This window comes from Fusarium redolens (genome assembly GCF_020744475.1).
Source record: "Fusarium redolens strain MPI-CAGE-AT-0023 chromosome Unknown BKA55scaffold_6, whole genome shotgun sequence".
Lineage (NCBI taxonomy): Eukaryota > Fungi > Ascomycota > Sordariomycetes > Hypocreales > Nectriaceae > Fusarium > Fusarium redolens.
In genome coordinates this window covers 870,434-887,744 of record NW_025763669.1, presented here as the reverse complement: position 1 = coordinate 887,744, position 17,311 = coordinate 870,434, and the positions used below count along the sequence as shown (strand labels likewise).

General features: G+C 46.9%; 6 protein-coding genes across 6 annotated transcripts; 4 read left to right on the top strand and 2 right to left on the bottom strand.

Moving 5' to 3' along the window:
• Positions 1-4,318: 4,318 nt before the first annotated feature.
• Positions 4,319-5,182, top strand: BKA55DRAFT_537774 (uncharacterized protein; the record flags this gene model as incomplete). The annotated part of the gene is made up of 1 exon (XM_046189960.1): positions 4,319-5,182. The coding sequence occupies one exon, from the start codon at positions 4,319-4,321 to the stop codon at positions 5,180-5,182; it is 864 nt and encodes a 287-aa protein (XP_046050932.1).
• A 559-nt stretch (positions 5,183-5,741) lies between these two features.
• BKA55DRAFT_688378 (uncharacterized protein) lies at positions 5,742-6,763 on the top strand (the record flags this gene model as incomplete). The annotated part of the gene is made up of 5 exons (XM_046199198.1): positions 5,742-5,908; positions 5,956-5,996; positions 6,082-6,459; positions 6,523-6,536; positions 6,581-6,763. 5 exons carry the CDS (start codon positions 5,742-5,744, stop codon positions 6,761-6,763), a joined length of 783 nt encoding a protein of 260 aa, XP_046050931.1.
• Positions 6,764-6,906: 143 nt separating this feature from the next.
• BKA55DRAFT_592701 (uncharacterized protein) lies at positions 6,907-8,486 on the bottom strand (the record flags this gene model as incomplete). The annotated part of the gene is made up of 2 exons (XM_046195431.1): positions 6,907-8,170; positions 8,284-8,486. The coding sequence occupies 2 exons, from the start codon at positions 8,484-8,486 to the stop codon at positions 6,907-6,909; spliced, it is 1,467 nt and encodes a 488-aa protein (XP_046050930.1).
• Positions 8,487-10,461: 1,975 nt separating this feature from the next.
• Positions 10,462-12,205, top strand: BKA55DRAFT_537771 (glycoside hydrolase superfamily; the record flags this gene model as incomplete). The annotated part of the gene is made up of 3 exons (XM_046189959.1): positions 10,462-10,789; positions 10,838-11,063; positions 11,110-12,205. 3 exons carry the CDS (start codon positions 10,462-10,464, stop codon positions 12,203-12,205), a joined length of 1,650 nt encoding a protein of 549 aa, XP_046050929.1.
• A 1,239-nt stretch (positions 12,206-13,444) lies between these two features.
• On the bottom strand, positions 13,445-13,756 carry BKA55DRAFT_688375 (uncharacterized protein; the record flags this gene model as incomplete). Its single annotated transcript, XM_046199197.1, has 2 exons — positions 13,445-13,462; positions 13,520-13,756. The coding sequence occupies 2 exons, from the start codon at positions 13,754-13,756 to the stop codon at positions 13,445-13,447; spliced, it is 255 nt and encodes an 84-aa protein (XP_046050928.1).
• Positions 13,757-16,055: 2,299 nt separating this feature from the next.
• On the top strand, positions 16,056-17,304 carry BKA55DRAFT_563897 (uncharacterized protein). The gene has a single exon (XM_046192443.1). The coding sequence runs from the start codon at positions 16,318-16,320 to the stop codon at positions 16,918-16,920; it is 603 nt and encodes a 200-aa protein (XP_046050927.1). The 5' UTR covers positions 16,056-16,317; the 3' UTR covers positions 16,921-17,304.
• The last annotated feature ends 7 nt before the right edge of the window (positions 17,305-17,311 follow it).

Sequence of the window (17,311 nt, the reverse complement as noted above, 5' to 3'; positions counted from 1 at the left end):
TGTCGACACGTTTGGTCTGCGAATGCCTTGACGAGCTGTGTGAGACATCAGACGACGACCAGAAAGATGGAGTGTGAGACGATAAGGCAAAAACCCTGAAACACAACCTCTTGATGCCAATTTAGTACTATGAACGGGCTTCGAAAACCATCGGCTGGCTTGTATACCAACATGAGTTTAAGGTGTTGTTCTAACAGTCAATCTTTCAACGGTCTTTGAAGACAAGCAACTTCATCACGACGAGAACATCCGACAAAGGATCACGCAGAACCTGGTACTTATGACCGATGCCTTGTATTTACACACACGCTTGCAGAACATGAGCCTGGGTGCGTCCGGCGTTGACCACGGATTTAACTTTGAGATCCAACCTCAATTTGGCATGGCAAGAAGACACTCTTCACCTAATCGTTCGACAGAGCAAACGCCATGACCTGCAAATGGGCTGAAACATTGACCAACATGGACGATGTTGGGGGGCATAGAATATGCCGATGTCTGAAGACATTTACTACTGGTTACTCGCTGAGAAAGGATCTGCGAACGGCTTGATGAGATAAACTCATCCACCAACTTCGTTTATGCATCGAAACGCGAGACATCCTTGTAATGCTACCATGGAAGATCTCAGCAATTTGTATTCATCAGAGGAGTCAATGATAAAGTCGGGAAGCCATACAGCAAATAGGCAACCTTCACATTCTACGCCAACGGTATCTATTATAATAGATCGGATATAGGCTTTGCGGAATTGATTCGCAGAGCATAGGTTTAGGACGGGATGCCTTTATTATCTCCAAGAACTTTCTTAGAAATGGATAGATGGCTCCCCCATGTTCCACAGAACATGGCGAATAAACTCACAAACGCTGTGGATGGTGACACAGCGGCGAGCCAGATCAAAGGATATTCTCACCTTTGCAGAGGAGAACCCATTTTACACAAAGGAACAGATGGCCAAAGAATGCGGCTACGAATTCAATGGCCACTTTTTTAATGACAAGTTCCATCAGGCGCAGAAAAAGGCCGTCAACGTTCAGATTAAGTAAATGCAATGCCTTCAGGCTGAAGACAGAATTCTGATTTAGCTAGATTCAGGGTCGAACGCCGAATATTTTAATCAATTCTCTAGCTCCATACGAACCAGGCGGCGCTGGCCCTTGTGCTGGCCACAGCACCCAGCGCTCGGAAGCGACAGAGAACAGGTAGGGCCCAGAGAAGAGATATTCTAGGGGATGAAAATGTCAAGCAGTATAACAATAATCTTGCTTCTATCAGCCCCCTGCCTTCTACCAAGTCTTCAGCAAAACCATAACGATAACATATACTATGTTACGTCCTTATTTCTTTTACAGCATCACATCTCCTCAACTTTCTTGCGTCACCAGACGGCTACCTGACTGTGTGGCACCCATATATCGTGTCAGCTCCAGTGTTGGCGCCAGGCCCCAGTCAAGCGAGTTAGAACAACGAAGGATCCGATCTCGAAAGGTGTTGACCGACGCGAAAGAGAAAGGAACAGTATGGTTCGCAACCCATCAGTACAAAACGGACCTCGGAAATTTGGGTTATCTTACACTCATAAACCCTACTTTCATCAATCAGGAGAGCGAGTAGGCCAAGTCCTTCACCGCTGGCTGGTTGCCTTCCCGCCTGCAGATGCCCAAACAGACCACCCCGAGCCCAAAACCGAAGCAGTCAAAGAGCCATAAAGGCAAACAGAGCAGAGAATTCAAGACGAATCAGCAACTCCGAGAGCGATCATGGCTATAATGGCAATAAAGACCCTCCATCGCCGTCAACTCATTCAACTGGCTTCGACCTGAATGGGACGGTTAGTCTTGGGGTCCTGAGGGGGAGGATCCCAATGAGCTGAGATATGGTCCTCTCTGCTGTTGGGATCAACTACCCAAGAAAGAAGGCCCGTATTGAATTTACATGCTCAAAAGTTCTGATTTGACAATACCTTCTCATGAACATATGGAAGATTATATGGCTCAAGTTGGGTCCTTTCGCCTGTTCGCTTCAGGATCATCTTCAATTCGACAGCGGAAATTTCACATTTTTGTCGTCCTCACCAATGTTTGACACAAATCGCGAACAGTTCGGTTTAAGCGCAAGTCATGACATACCACGACAGCGTTCTCGCAATCATCGCCATGTTTGCTGGACGGATCACCATGAGGCCGAATCCTATTTCCACTTGGTTTCCGATCTCAACAAATGGCGCTTGAGAGGAGACTGGACTAGTAACTCTATCATTAGGACGCTTAGGAACCTCACTTACAAAAGGCCAGTATCACGGAACATGTCTCTCCAACCTCCAAGTCCTATTCGCAAATATCAAATAAGAAGCGAAGTCACGATTATCCTGTAGAGATATCTTCTTTCTTCAAGACCTGGTATCTCATATGGAACCGATAATCACATGCCAGGACTTCGAAAATGAGATTCAGGTGCCTGAATTGGATATCAACGTGGATAATTTCAAGAACCATTTAGTCGAACAAACCATGTCACTAACACCACCACGGCATACTACCCATAGGAGAGCCCTCCGATGAGCCCTGCTAGAACATCAGAGATCTTTCGGAGGTTGGATATGCACCGGAGTCCCTCTGAAGTTACCAACGCCTGGCATGGGATCCAGTGCGCGACACCCTCTCCCTTTGTTCGACAGGATAGTCCCCGCCAACGACGAAGCGAGATTTCCCAGATGCAATTGTCAGCCTGCCAACGGTACCCTCCAACCAACAAGCAATCGTCTCTGGATGGCCAAGATCAGAGAGAGAGAGAGAGGTGAGGAAGAACTGTTCAAAGAAGAGAAAAATGTTGATGGGAGCATTGAATTGTTAGATTCCAGCAAGCTGAGTACATCGATGAAGCTTTCCGTCTCCAGAGCTGGAGGAACAGGGTGACAAACAAGATGAAGAGAGAGATCTACCACTCCTAACTCGACAATCGCTGGTAAGATCGATATTGCAATGTTAATATCGCTCTATTACCTTTAACTTATAGGGTGACGTTCTGCTTCAATTCAAGCCAAATCCAAGCAATTCCGGCGCCAAACGAGCCTCTTCCTCAATCGAACTCGCTGATAATCACCACAACTCAACTAGTCCAAGCCAGTATCACACTTAACCCACCAAAGAGTCAACAAGGCATGTCCAGATAGTGCCACCAGCAACCCAGCTACTCATGGGTAGCACCAGCCCCAGACCGTGACCTCCACACCGCCCGCTGCTGTCAGGCCAGACTCTTCCGAGCAGTCATCCTCGTATTACCACCACCTCCATCACCGTCGACGTCATCACCAGTTTCCAATAACAATGATGGCCATGCAGACAGCAACCGTCAATGGCAAGGAACTGTGGCGCCCGAGCCGCCACTCCAAGACGCCTCGCGCATCTATAGAGACAGATAGCTCAAGCCAAGATGTCGATATGGGTGAGGATTTTATGGCACCGCCAACTCCAGCGCCATCTTAGCAGCACCATTGGCTCCATGCATTCCCCCCGTTCAACCCCAGGATCTTGTCCCGTATATCGAGCGGGTTCGGTTGACTTTGAACTGGCTTGTGTGGTGGATATGAACTCAATGAAGGATTGAACCAGGCGATTTTCGTACAGCAACATTGATCGAACTGGACTATTACTGAGCAACCAACCGTTTCGTCCAGAGGTTTTGGAGGTAGAAAAATCCCATCCGATCACGAAAATCCTCTGGCCATTGTCGTCTATCTCCCACCACGAGCCAGCTTAACTAGATCCCTGGCGCCTCTTACAGTACTCTTTAAGCATAGCCTACACAACCTCCCCGCGACACTTCAGCTGATCTTTTCATATGGCCTAGAGTCGAAGACGCCCTAAATGACTCCCTTCGCTGGTTCATATGCTCCGGACCCGGCTCTGGTAGTCCTATTACACACTCACACTACACCTATATGCTTATTCCTTTCAATCACCCTATGTCCAACAACGACTGATTCCCAATCAGGCCTAGCCACCTTTGTCAGTCACAGGGATGTAAGCAGAGTAGACAATTGCTCTGGTGTTCATTTAATCTCCTTTCTTTCGAACTTCAGGCACAACGAATATCGTATGAGACATGGTGAACATACTGCATTTTTCACCAACGCACGTGCCAATCACTGACAGCTTGTTCACGGCCACTTCAGGATTAAGCAGTATAAGAAGCCCAGTATACTTCAATCTCCAACTCGAAAATGAGCAGATCTTCCAAACCTCTAACAGCGACAAATCAACGGAATTTCCAGACCATTAACGACAGCTTATTTTCACGGAGCAGAAACACAAAAATGTTTCATTTCATCAAGAAGCTCTTCAAACGACAGAATGTCAAACAAGGCAAATTTCACAAATTCGGCCAATTACCACAAGAAATACAGAACATGATCTGGGCCTATGCTCTCTGTGTGGACGCGCCGCGGGCCTACTTCGTGGATGTCAAGAAGTGGTTTTTCCAGCCATGGCAAGTGAGAGCAGTACACACTCTCCCCACAAGCCTTGGCAATTTCCCTCTCCCACCTGCATCGAACCCCAATAGTGATTACGGCCTGATGCGAGTTTGCCGTGCGTCTTATCAAGAGGTCACTCGCTGCTGGAGCCGTTACCAACCACGGGTCCCTGCGCTCATAGTCCTTGACAACTCACATGACAGTGGCAGGAGGGCAAAGGCACTTAGCAGCCTTTACATTGATGCAGCCAGTGACTTGGTCGTTATAGATAGATGGTGGGACGCTGGCCGCCCTATAAATGCATTCCAAGGCGTTGCCGAATTCAGGCTGCCACGGAACAACCGATACGAAGGTCTAGAAGCTATCAGAACGGTGGCCATACCGGTCCACTCCAACCTCGATAAAAGCTATAAGCCCCAGTATCTGGTTCATCTGAAGGCGTTGTTCCCTGCAGTACGAACACTGTATCTATACATGCAGCCAAGGCTCTTGGTTCCACTCGACTCACGCCAACAAACGATGCCCATAGACTTCCTCGCCTTTGAGCCACGGGAAGGCGGGGATCCGCCGGCAAGATTCAGGGCTCGCGGTCGCATTTTCTACGAGATCTGTCCCGTGAAGATGAGATCAGCTGGACTGCTTGTGCCTAGCTTTGAGAACGATGTTGTTAGCATCAAGTTCATGACTTGGCAGTGGATCCAATGATGTCTTCACTGAGAGATATGGGCTTCAGGCATTGGGGGGATCTGGAACTCTTAGGTAGATACTGGACAGGGGCTTGTATTTTGATCTGATATCGTGCATGTTTAATGTTCGGCGTTGCGGTATTGGGCTTCTTATGGGCAATGATGATGATAAAACTGTATAGTTATTAATTCAGTTACACAATAATACCTTAGATGTTCTCATGATATGTCTTCCAGTGAAAAATAGTGACTCTTTCTGAGTTCCGAGGTAAATCTGTTCATCACTAACAACTTCTTGTAAGTCATTCACGTGATGCGGCAGCCAAACCGCAGAGCAATGACGCACGTGATCGCAAGCGTTCGGCAGTCCAGCAGGACCTCTTTACGTACCTCCCCTCCATCAGTGATGTATACGGCGAAACCGGAGCTATTAACTTTCGCTTGTCGCAGCACATGCAATTTCTCAAAACCAATTTCTCTCTATTATTCTCTCTCTAAACTAGATCTTCAATTTTGAAACCCGCAAAAACAATACGCGAAACGCCAGTTCCTTTACATCCGAGGCATCGAGAGCCATCATGATATCGACCCCGCCACCCCGCTCCTTGCGCGACAAGTGTCTCGAGCTCCAGCAAAAGGTCGAAGCGTTTATTTCTGAGGAGGCTGATACACAGACATTGCGCGATGTACAAGATCAGGTTCGCAAGTCGATAGAGGTCGTGGATGAGGCGTTGGAGAAATATCGGTACGTTTTGGTGGTTGGGAAGGTCGGATAAGGGCTGACGGAAGCAGACCGGAACAAATATCGTTATCATATAATGGCGGAAAGGACTGTAAGTCGCATGATGAGGGTCTTTGACTATATGCAAGCCCTTTTAAGGCTTTAGAGCTATCAGCGACATAAACTGATCCTTCTAGGCCTCGTCCTGTTAATCCTCCTCCTCGCTCGCATGGGCCGACACTACTACTCAACATCCGACACGACCAACGGCACTTCCGAACTTACACCTCCCGAAAAGCTCCAATGCGTATACATCGTCGCCGCGCATCCCTTTCCCGAAGTCGACTCGTTCGTCGAGACATCCAGCGAAGAATACGGCCTCGAAGTTGCGCGCTACGTGTTACCGATGAAGAAGGGACTAGAGATATACCTTGAGGAGCGACCGAGTATCAAGGCTGTGTTTGTTGGAACGAGAAGAACTGATCCTCATGGAGAGAACTTGACGTTCTTTGATCCGACGGACGCTGGCTGGCCGTCGTTTATGAGAATACATCCTGTTATTGACTGGCATTATGGTACGTTCTCTCCACGACCTCCGCGCTTAAGTTATGTACATTCGCTAACGATGCTTCGAACAGTTCAGATCTGGGCTGTAAGTCCCCCATCACCATGCGCTGAACAAACTAACATGACCAGTTTATTCGACATCTCGGCATCCAGTACTGTCCTCTATACGACCAAGGCTACACGAGTCTAGGCGGTAAAAAGGACACACATCCGAACCCCCATCTGAAGAAGCAGGGTCAAAACGGAGAGGGCTTCCGACCGGCATATGAACTAACTCAAGACGATGAGGAGCGACTGGGTCGTGATTCATGAGGTGATTGTATTTGTAAGGCATGTTGATGTTGCATAGGAAGGCATTCTATAGAGCATAGACTCGTGGCGTTTGGGTAAATCATCTCACTATCTCATCGCATTTATCTATCACATTGCTTCTGTGCCTGTCAATCATGCGCTTGCTAGACCTCATATACAGGGACCTGATCTACATACTCTTCAAGCCTCTTATACGTCTCCCTCCTTATCTTTGCCGCTTCAGCTATATGTCCTTCTTTTCGCAGAAAAGCTTCTAGGTGCCACATATCATGTATAACCTGCGGCGCCGTACTCGAATAGCCAAACTCTCGCAAAGCGATTTTGGTCCTCATTCTGTCCGCCACATCAATGTCCAAGCCGAGTTCCCTATCAACGTCCACAAGAACTTTCACCAAATAAGCCATGACTCTAGCTTGAAACCGCGTGTGGGACTGTGGTATCACGTCACCTGGATATCCTTCCACTTCTTCAAGAATACGGCTCTTTAACAGACCCAGACGCACAAGACTCCTCATATTTGACTCCCCAAATGTCATTGTGCAGCGATGCTGTATCGCTGAGACACAAAGTGCTTTTGTAATCTCGTAGTCTTTCGGTGGTATTGTTCCGTCTGCCGCAGGGTCGCTGAACAGAATGGCCTGTTGGAAAGAAGAGTCCTCGTAAGGAATCTTGCTCTTCACAGCTGAAAACCACCTATCAATACCTTCAAGTTGGTCCACGCCTAGTTTAACGCAAGAAGATTCCCAGACTAGGCGGTAGTACATAATCAACAGTCTCGAGTCGTAATTTCTGCAGACAATAGCCGCATTCAAAGCCCAAGCCTGCTCAAGGAGTTGCATTTTCTCAAGTGTAGCATCCTTCTCCCAAAGATATACCGCTTTTTTCAAACTTTTCAGCATCTTAATAACAGGATGTGTCATCTCATGGTTATTACTCGCGAGCTCGATTAGTTGAGCTAGAAGCATACCAAGAAGCTGTGTCTGACCAAGACGAACCATGTGATACATGATTTCCAAGACATTCCAGATGAATAAAGGTGCTTCGGCGTGTAGCATGGCTTCAATGTCTAGAAACGTTTTGCGGGTTAAACGGCCTGCTAGAATGCCTTTACCGCGTTGGATGAGCTCAACGATGGTTCGAAAGGCGAAACTTAACCCTTCTGCGTCGTAACGGTTGATTTTACCGGCTTGTTGGGAAGGATGGGTATCTTGTAGGTGTAATCCTTCTGTACGAAGTGATTCAAAGAATGAAATGCTCCAGTCGTGTATACTTGTAAGAAACTCAAGACTGCTTGTTTCCAAAAGGCTTGGATTTGGAGAGTGACACGGTGTATCACTTGGCCGTTTCTGAGCCTCTGGTGTATTTTTTGTAGATAAGGTCTTGGTCTCGCAAGCAATATTCATATTTCTTCGCTTTGTCTTACAGAAACCCCATTTTGTAAACCGTCTTTTGTACATTTGAACACTGACTCACGAACAAGGTAAGCTCATACCAATATCGATTTTGGTGGGTGTTCTCACGATGCCTTGAAATTATGTTTCTCCTCCATGATCTGCATGATATGTCGAAGCTTTCTACGGTCTTTCATATACAATCTCTCGAGGATGGGATATACAGCTTTCCACTCTGTCTCTCCACGTTGCATTGAGAGAATCGACTTGTACTGAAGTGATGGTGGATCAGACGGAGGTTTGGCTGCGAGTAATGGTGTTTTTGACACCATTTCTTGAGGTTTCATTGGTAGCTCTGGAATTATCAGTGAAAGGCGAATTAGAGATGGTAGATCTGTTCGAGAGGTGATGATGACGGGATGAAATGCATTATGGCACGCGGCGCTCACCTCGGGAAGGTTAAGGATGGCTGACTAAACCGGGGCTGGCCAATAGGGTAGGTGAAAGCAACCTCAGATTCGGGAACCATTTGTCATATACGACGGTACGATTTAACAATGTGCCTTGGACTAATGCTCATCTCCAATCTATCTAAATGCTTTAGAATATCTTATTGGTTCACTGTGGTGGTACTGAGTTGTGTTATGGCGGCTTAAATGCTTCGATTTCAATAAAAGGGCCTGAGTTTGCCACGAGCTGCAATACGTTTGAATGTTTAAATATTGCCAACACGAAAGCTGGGTGTGTCAAGCAGATGCTGAACGCGAGGATGATAATGGACTCTGTCGAAACTCCAAAAAGATTCAATGGAGAAGACCGATACTCGACAACTAAGCTTCTCTTAATTGTGTTTATTTCAAAACTCTCGAGCTTGTCAGCGTGAACGACATCATTTTTAACATTGTCCATCCCTGCATCATGAGGCAGACGAGCCTCATAAGGGAACTGAAAGGCCCGTGAACAATGATTTTTACACTTTTATTTCTCTGCTAAGAAACATTGTGGGTGGAACGAGGCGGTTTTTTCATCCTGCACTGGTTCTTGGAAAGGAGAGCTATGGGTCGTATGGGGACTGGGAAATTCGCCCGTAAGTTGGGCGATGTGCTGACTGTGATTGCTAACAAGACCAGGTATCCTGTCATTATGTACACCGAGTCAGCAAAGAACAGTATGGAGAAGTTATGGAATGGGACTTTGGAAGAACTTGATATTTGAGATATTACAGTGGCTCTTGGCAGGGCAGATTAGCAGTTTTAAGTGCCCGCTTGGATATGCCACTTGTACGAAATGGGTACTATAGAAGACTTGTTCCTATAGAACGATCAGCTCTGATAGATTTAGCCGGAGTTGATGATATGATACTTGACAGATTCACTCCCGACTCCCCAGCCGTGCTGTAATAGCCAAGGGGATTAAGCGAAATCAGAGGCGTGCCATTGAATACCCCACCGATAACCCCATCATCACGTCGAGATGAGACGAAAAATAAGCTATAACCAACGGTTCCTAGCGCCGGGTATCTGAAACATGAAAGGGGGTGGATCATCTTATCTTGTCGGCAGATCGTGATACAACACAAGAATTTGATCCTTTTGCTTGTTCTAATCACTCATATCACAGATAATCTATCACAAAGCCAAGAAGATGGTAGAGTACAGATAGGAATGGGCACACAAGCGATTGTGTCTGTGTTGGTGATCATCTGCATATTTAACCGCCATGCTCAGATTTATCCGCCCTGTTCCTGAACTAAAAAGCTGTTCCTGGATCCCTTCATGGGTAATTGGTCAACAACAGGGCAATATGCAAGGAACCAACAATTTTGACATTGCCGAACATCCAATGCCAATTTAACCGGGTAATCAGCACAACCTGGGTCGATCTCTCGTTACGATACGCTATCTCCATTGCCAGTTCCGGTCCCTGGCCCGAGAAAATATGCATCCCTGTCACAGACCTGAGACGAAGCGGGACATGACAGGGGAGATGTACAAAGAATTACTGACGGAAGATATTTTACCGTAAGGTTAAAGGACACAAGGCTTTCGTATACAGATGGGACGATCTACATGGGCTTTAATGATGTTGAGCGGCTAAGCTGAAGGTATGGCTAAGCTAACGAATGGATATATATCATGATCTCGGGTCCCGCATCTATATTCGCTTCTTCTTTATTAACAAACGCGAGTCGTTTATTAACATTCCTTCCTTCTTTTTTCCCTTCTTTCAGTAGCTCAGTAGCCAAAAAAGCAAAATACACTCATTTGTTTGCCTTTTTTAACCTACCATACACTCTTTTTTACAAAAATGCACAAGACTACACTCCTTGGACTTTTGGCCTCGAGCCCCGTCTCGGCCCAGCTTCACAGCCTGGCGCAGGCCGCTGGACTCAAGTACTTCGGCACAGCTGTCGATAACGGATATCTTAGCGATGCGCCTTACAGCAAGCTAGCTGATGACGCTGAGGAGTTTGGACAGCTTGTACCTGAGAACGGACAGAAGTGGGAGACTATTGAACCCAAGCAGGGTGATTTTGTTTATACGACTGCTGACGTCGTTCCGGATCTCGCCAAAAAGAATGGACAGATTTTGAGATGTCATGCTTTGACTTGGCACAGCCAGCTCCCTACCTGGGGTGAGTTATGATCTGCTTATGTGAAGGAGGGTAGGCTAACGGATATAGTTTCTGCTGGTGCTTTCTCTGCTGAGGAGCTCACTGAGATCATCGAGGCTCACATCGCCAATGTTGTTGAGCACTACAAGGGTGACTGCTACGCTTGGGATGTGGTCAACGAGGCCATCGATGACAACGCTGAGTGGCGAGACAGTGTCTTCTCCCGCACTCTGGGAACTGACTTCCTCGGCATCTCATTCAAGGCTGCTCGCAAGGCTGATCCCGCAGCCAAGTTGTAAGTTCTTTAACCACGCTGACGAAGTATTTGTCTGACCGTTTAGGTACTACAACGATTATAACCTTGAGCAGAACGGTGCCAAGACCGACAAGGCTGTCGAGCTCGTCAAGCTCCTCCAGAAGGAAGGTGCCCCCATCGACGGTGTTGGTTTCCAGGGCCATCTGATCGTCGGCGAGACTCCTCCTCGCTCTGAGCTCGCCGCCACTTTCAAGCGCTTCACCGATCTCAACGTTGAGGTCGCCATCACCGAGCTCGACATCCGCCACGAGTCCGTCCCCGCTTCTGCCGCTGAGCAGAAGAAGCAGGGTGATGAGTATGCCGATGTTGTCGGCGCCTGTCTCGACACCAAGGGCTGTGTTGGTGTTACAGTCTGGGGTATTACCGACAAGTACAGCTGGATCCCCGGTGTCTTCGAGGGTAACGGTGAGGCTCTTCTATACACCGATGACTACGAGAAGAAGCCCGCCTGGACCAGTGTCTCCAGCCTTCTCGCGGCCGCTGCCACTGAAGCCCCTGCTACCAGCTCCGTTGCCCCCGTCGAGACTACCGCCCCTGCTACCACTCTCGAGACCAAGACCAAGCCCGTCTACACTGTCCCTGGCACCACGAACTACATGAACACCACCGCTCCTCAGACCGAGCAGACTCGCACTGCTCTTGCCACTGAGACTGATGATAATGATGATGACTGTGCCGAAACCGAAGCCCCTTTCCCTACCTACGCTATCCCCACCAACGGAACCCAGGTCTACCCAACCAAGGCTCCCGTTGACGATGACTCCGATGATGACTGCGCCGAGACCGAGGCTCCCATTCCTACTCAAGCCCCTGTTCCCTCTGGCGACTGTGACGAAGACGATGGCGAGTTCGAGCCCACCGTCGCTGCCGTCGAGCCCACCACTCGTGTCCCCGTCATTCGTAGCAGCTCAGCCTACACCTACAAATGGAACACCGAGACAACTGCACCTCAAGTTCCCGCTCCCACAGGTACCGCCCCCGCTTATCCCGTTGGAACTGGCTCTGGCGGTGTTGTCAAGCACTACTACCAGTGTGGCGGTAAGAACTACAAGGGACCTACCGAGTGCGAGAAGCCCTACAAGTGCGTTGAGCACAACGAGTACTACTTCCAGTGCGTTTAAAGGATGTAATTAGATGGGAATTGGGTGTGTTATTCTTCATTACTACATGTACATAGTTATCTCTGCATATAATTTAGAGTTCCTTGCTTGAAGCAGGAATCGTTTGGATAAACTTATGCAATGCTTGACTGTGAGCTTGGTGACACGAAACATATTGGCAGCTTAAGAATAAACTAAGATATTATTTTCGCGTCTGGGGATATGGGGAAGACGATGTGTGTGCGCTACCATGGTGCTATCATCAGATAGATCTTCCATCCCACTAACAGCAGCTTCTTGCCGCATCTCAACACCGTATTCATGTGGTACAGATTATAGAGTACTGCTTGCAATTTACCAAGCTCGGTAATTTCAGATACGAACTTATCGATTCTGCAGCCGCATATCTCTCGGTGTCGCAAATATGGAGCCACCAAACACTGAGACACGAGGCAACACAATCTACACCCATTCACTTAACCTGCGAACATGTTGGTCATGTTACCGAGGATATGCGCATATATCATTGCGTGGAAGACAAATATTTTCGTGTTCGGTGTTCTATGTTCTGAGAGTGGGCTCGTCTCCGCGCCAGTGGCATAGAGCAGAAGATCGAGAGTAGAGATGTGAAGGTTGATCCAAAAGATAAAGCTAATCACGTCGCATGTCAATGTCAAACAAGGCAAGAGATTGCTCAAGAAGGTGATTTCATATCGCCGATGGTAAAGCTCTCCTAAAGAGTATATCCAGTATGGATTAACTATGCAAGACAATCCCCATCATTCTTGATGCAATCCAATATTACTCAATTCCCATCAATATTCCGCGGAATCTCGATCCGTTCGTCTTTTTGCTGGTATCTATAATCAGAGAGAAGTGAGGTCATCTCCGTAGCAGACCGCCAGTTCTCCAGCAGCGACCTACATTGGGAGTTAGCACCTGTCGTTGGCCTCGGAGTGATTGATTCGCCTTTCGGGCTTAGCATATTCTATCCTCCCATCATATTATAAGCTACTTAGTAGTCTGCGCCACCGTCCTGAACCCTTTCATGTGTCACAGGCTGGTGTTCACATAATCTATAAAGTATTCTGTGTGTATTTAGCTTCACTTATTAGAGCCCTTGGGGGTCCGTTTATATATTCCTCTTCTTAGTGCATATATACCAATGTTGTTTGAGGCAGCGGCTTAATATGGAGTCTCTGAAACGAGTCTGTTGGAGAAGTGCACGCCCACCATTATGATATCCTCGTGAAGATATATCTACGCAAAGCTCTGTGGCTATTACACACTGTCAGAATTATCGTTTCTTCCTCTCAAAGCCATGGACCAACTTACATTATCTTCCCACTCACGTGCCTCTGTTGACCATCTCTTCATGAGCCAATACGCGACCATTTCTGGAGTACCACCTGGGACCCCCACGACATAGCCCATGAACCTGTGAAATATCAAGTCGTAATGTAAGCAGTAGCTGAACTCGTCGACTGTCAAGTTATCCAGCTTGTTGAGGCACTGCTCGCTTGGGTCGAGGTAGGCAAGACGGCGTAATTCGCTCTCGTCCAAGAGATTCATGTTCGTGGTTCTTGCAATAAGACTCTGTAAGTCGAGAATTAGATTTGATGTCTGGCGAGATTGGGGGACCCATACTATACTGTCTAGGGATTCTGGTGCTGTTTAATGTGAGATCTTGATTGAAAGGAATTAAATCGTGTTTGGAGGAATAAGTCTGAAAGAACTTAGATCATAAGGAACTAGGTGAAAGAGGGGGAGGTCTTAGGTTTTCTTCGTTAAATCTTGCAAGTTATTATGCTTTCCAAGGTTTCGTATATCTCCTGTGGTTAATGTGCGCAGCTGGCAAGATGCTTGAAAATGTATCGGGGAGCTTAGAGTCACTTTGCCTCCCTCTGCTTTCCGTCAAATCAATTTCAAGGAAGGTTTATTTCTGCACTGACGAAATATTATATGTTTCAGGAAAGTTGTCCAGCGGTAGCTCTCAGTAACGTGGTTGGCTGTGATCAGCTCTATGTTGCGAGATTGACGATTTGGATCCCTGTTCACCAGCTTACACGAAACCCTCACATCTCTAGACGGTATTTAACCGAAGCTTTTCGTTATTAATTAACTTGGACTTCTAAAGGCTCCCTTTGAGTGAGCTTTGAGAGAGGGTTTCAGATGTATGCTGTCGTGATAGTTCAGCCCAGGGCCGAAAGTATCATTCCATGGTCCCTCATAATCGAGTGAATACCAAGACTGGCAGAAACTCACATTAATTTGCGTAACTGGGTAACAAAAACCTTGACCCTTCAGTCAGTTTCGGGATGAGTTGAGCCTTATATCTCCCAGCTGACCTTCCAGAAGATTCCCGAGGTTCGTCTTCGGCAATCTACAATCTAGGAAACATCATGCCGTGACAGGTTACCAAGCACCTGCACGATAAATACTTGCCTTTGCATCATCATAACCTTATCAACTCTCCAGGGATTGTTGTTCTGCAGTTTCGCCGTGAGCCATCGGGGTGCACTATTTGGCTTTGAGCGTCAAAAAAGCTACAAGCGGAACGCCAATCAATAGATATATATCCTGACACTTTCCAATCTTATCAAAATGTACTTACAGTTACTCAGCCAATCATTCTATATCCCTTAAGTGTTTGCATGTGGGTGGGACTGAGACTCTAACCAAAGTCAGGGGCAAAACTTTATCTGGGTGTGAAGACTCATAATTTGTCAACCCAGATAAGGCAATGACTTTTGGAGTTTAAATTAAGTTGATTCCTTTCTGCCTAGAAGAAAGCTTTCGTTTTGTGCTGGATTTGCGCTTTTGCCTTCGTCGCTTGTTCCCGTTCCCTTTTATATTTGGGCTGTTGGCTTCACAAACTTGCAGAGTCTAAAGTTTCTTATCATGGTGGGCAGAGTTACTTCATACTTCAATGTGTGAGGGTCTCAGCCTATATTCATCTGGTTACCTAAACCTTTGTAGAAACGTCTATATAGCTGTTTAGTGCCTTGATGTGTCTCATATCGTCCCTCATAAGTGTTATTTACGCTCCATACAGAGGGCAAGAATTGTTCTATGAGAAGCCTGTTTATATCATGCGATTGAACAGTAGAGCACTTGATCGAGTCTAAAATTAAGACCCCTTAATTCCTATACGCACAAAAGAGCCCAAATTTTGTAGCCGTTGAAGACCACGAGGTTGTGTAGATAACATGGGTGAAAATGCCGCGTCCATCGATGCCAGGAACCGTCACAGCTATCCCACTACCCCACAGCTTCTTGTATTTGAACGTCAAAGGTCTGTTTGACAGTCTTGTCGGATGATACCTTTGTGGGTCTCATCGGCCTTGAAGGTTGGAATGAGGAGTGGTGATTGACAGCTCCATCCGTCCACAGCGACCTACGCTTGTCCTCTCAATGTCCTTGCGCGGGATCAAGTCCTGGGTCACTATAACATGAACTCTTCGCGTCCTATCAGAAGTATTCTCCAACTTTTCCACTTATCAGATGCCAGGCTCAAAGAAGTTTAAGAAGAGGAACGGTACGTAAGGTTTCAGTTGATGGGGTTTATTTCGAGCTGTCGGTAACCCTTCATGCGAGCTGACAAGTAACTGCTGAACGCGCTGATGGAATCTCAAACTTTTCAACTTTGACTACATCTCTCAGATTACTCGTTCAGAACCTTAACCATTAAAACTTCATAATCTTATTCGAGCACTCTTTTATTGGATGAACATATTATACTGCAACATTCTGAGTTATCCCATGGCAGTGTCTTGAGTCTGTCTACATCCCATGATATATACCTTTCTCTGCTCTGAACTTTTATGATACCTATATAAATCCCTAATATCCCCTTCTTTACCATTTTTTCCCCTTCCTTCTAATTATTCTCCAAATTCAACTTCCCAGACTTATTCTTTTTATATACGACCATCCCATCTTCATCACCCAACCATCATCACTCTAAGATATCATCTCCACGCAAACAAACAACCATGTCTTTATCAAAGCAAGATATGAAGTACCTGGCCAACCGCAAGGTCGTTACTGAAGAGGCCCTCATTGCTATCGCGGCTGCTAAACGCGATGACTTTGAGAGATGGTGCAAGGCACCTCAGTTCCAGCATTTTTTGATGAGAGCTCGTCTCGGGAGCCCATCAGATCCAATGACCCTCCCACGTCTTCAAAAGTGGGCAGCTGATGAGATGTTCCACCTCAGAGCTAGTCTATCGTCTGGAAAGCAGTGTACTGGCGCTAACGACCGCACCCAGGGCTCTGCCGTCAAGTCTGGTGGCCCTACTCCCCGGGATCAAATTCCTGCAGCCAAGGCCGCTGCTGATCAGCCTAAGGGCTTGAAGATGTTCGATATCGATGATCTCCTGAATGGGGACTATACGAATGAAGTCGTCGCCAGGATCACCCAACGCGATATCGAGATTATCGTTGGTCAGCGGGCAGAACCTCACGTGGCCTGGTTTCTCCGGGTTCTACTCGGCATCAGGCGAGATCACTCTGATTTTACTGCAAGGAGGCTTGTGAGGGATTGGGTGTACGATATCAAGTCCCGCGAGTGCATGAAGACCCAAGCTGCCGCGGAACCAACTAAGTGCCAGGCGCATATTGGCGAGAAGCTTGGCCAAGATGCGACGTCCAAAGTCCTCGTGAATAAGAAGAACACGACAAAGATCGAAGAAGGCCCTCGCTTTATTGACGATAACCTTATCGCATTTGCTTAAGAGTTCAGAGGCGTCTATTTCCTTTTTTTTAAAAGCTGAAGTTCAAGTCTGGTGGTATTAATTCTATGGTGGGATCATCGTTACGTTATGCGAAACTATGTATCAAACATTACCAATTGGTTACAGATCACTATAGGTCTTTGCATACTTGAATACATTTTAAACGCGGCTTCGGGCGTTATGAACCAACAAGTTCTTCATTGAAATGGTGCATTGACGTTTTGAGGGGACGGGTATAGGCGAACCCCACAACCTTAATTCTGGTGTGTTGATACGTAGGTGCATATAAAGTCTCAAGCGCAACATGTCAGTAGCAAGGTGAAAATGTCCTGTGACTATAGATGAATAAAAACGTCATGAACTCGTTGCAAGAGTACTGCGAAAGTCGTAC

Excerpts from the sequence above, each read along its gene's own strand:
- BKA55DRAFT_563897 (XM_046192443.1), top strand. The coding sequence starts at position 16,318 with ATGAGAGCTCGTCTCGGGAGCCCATCAGATCCAATGACCCTCCCACGT.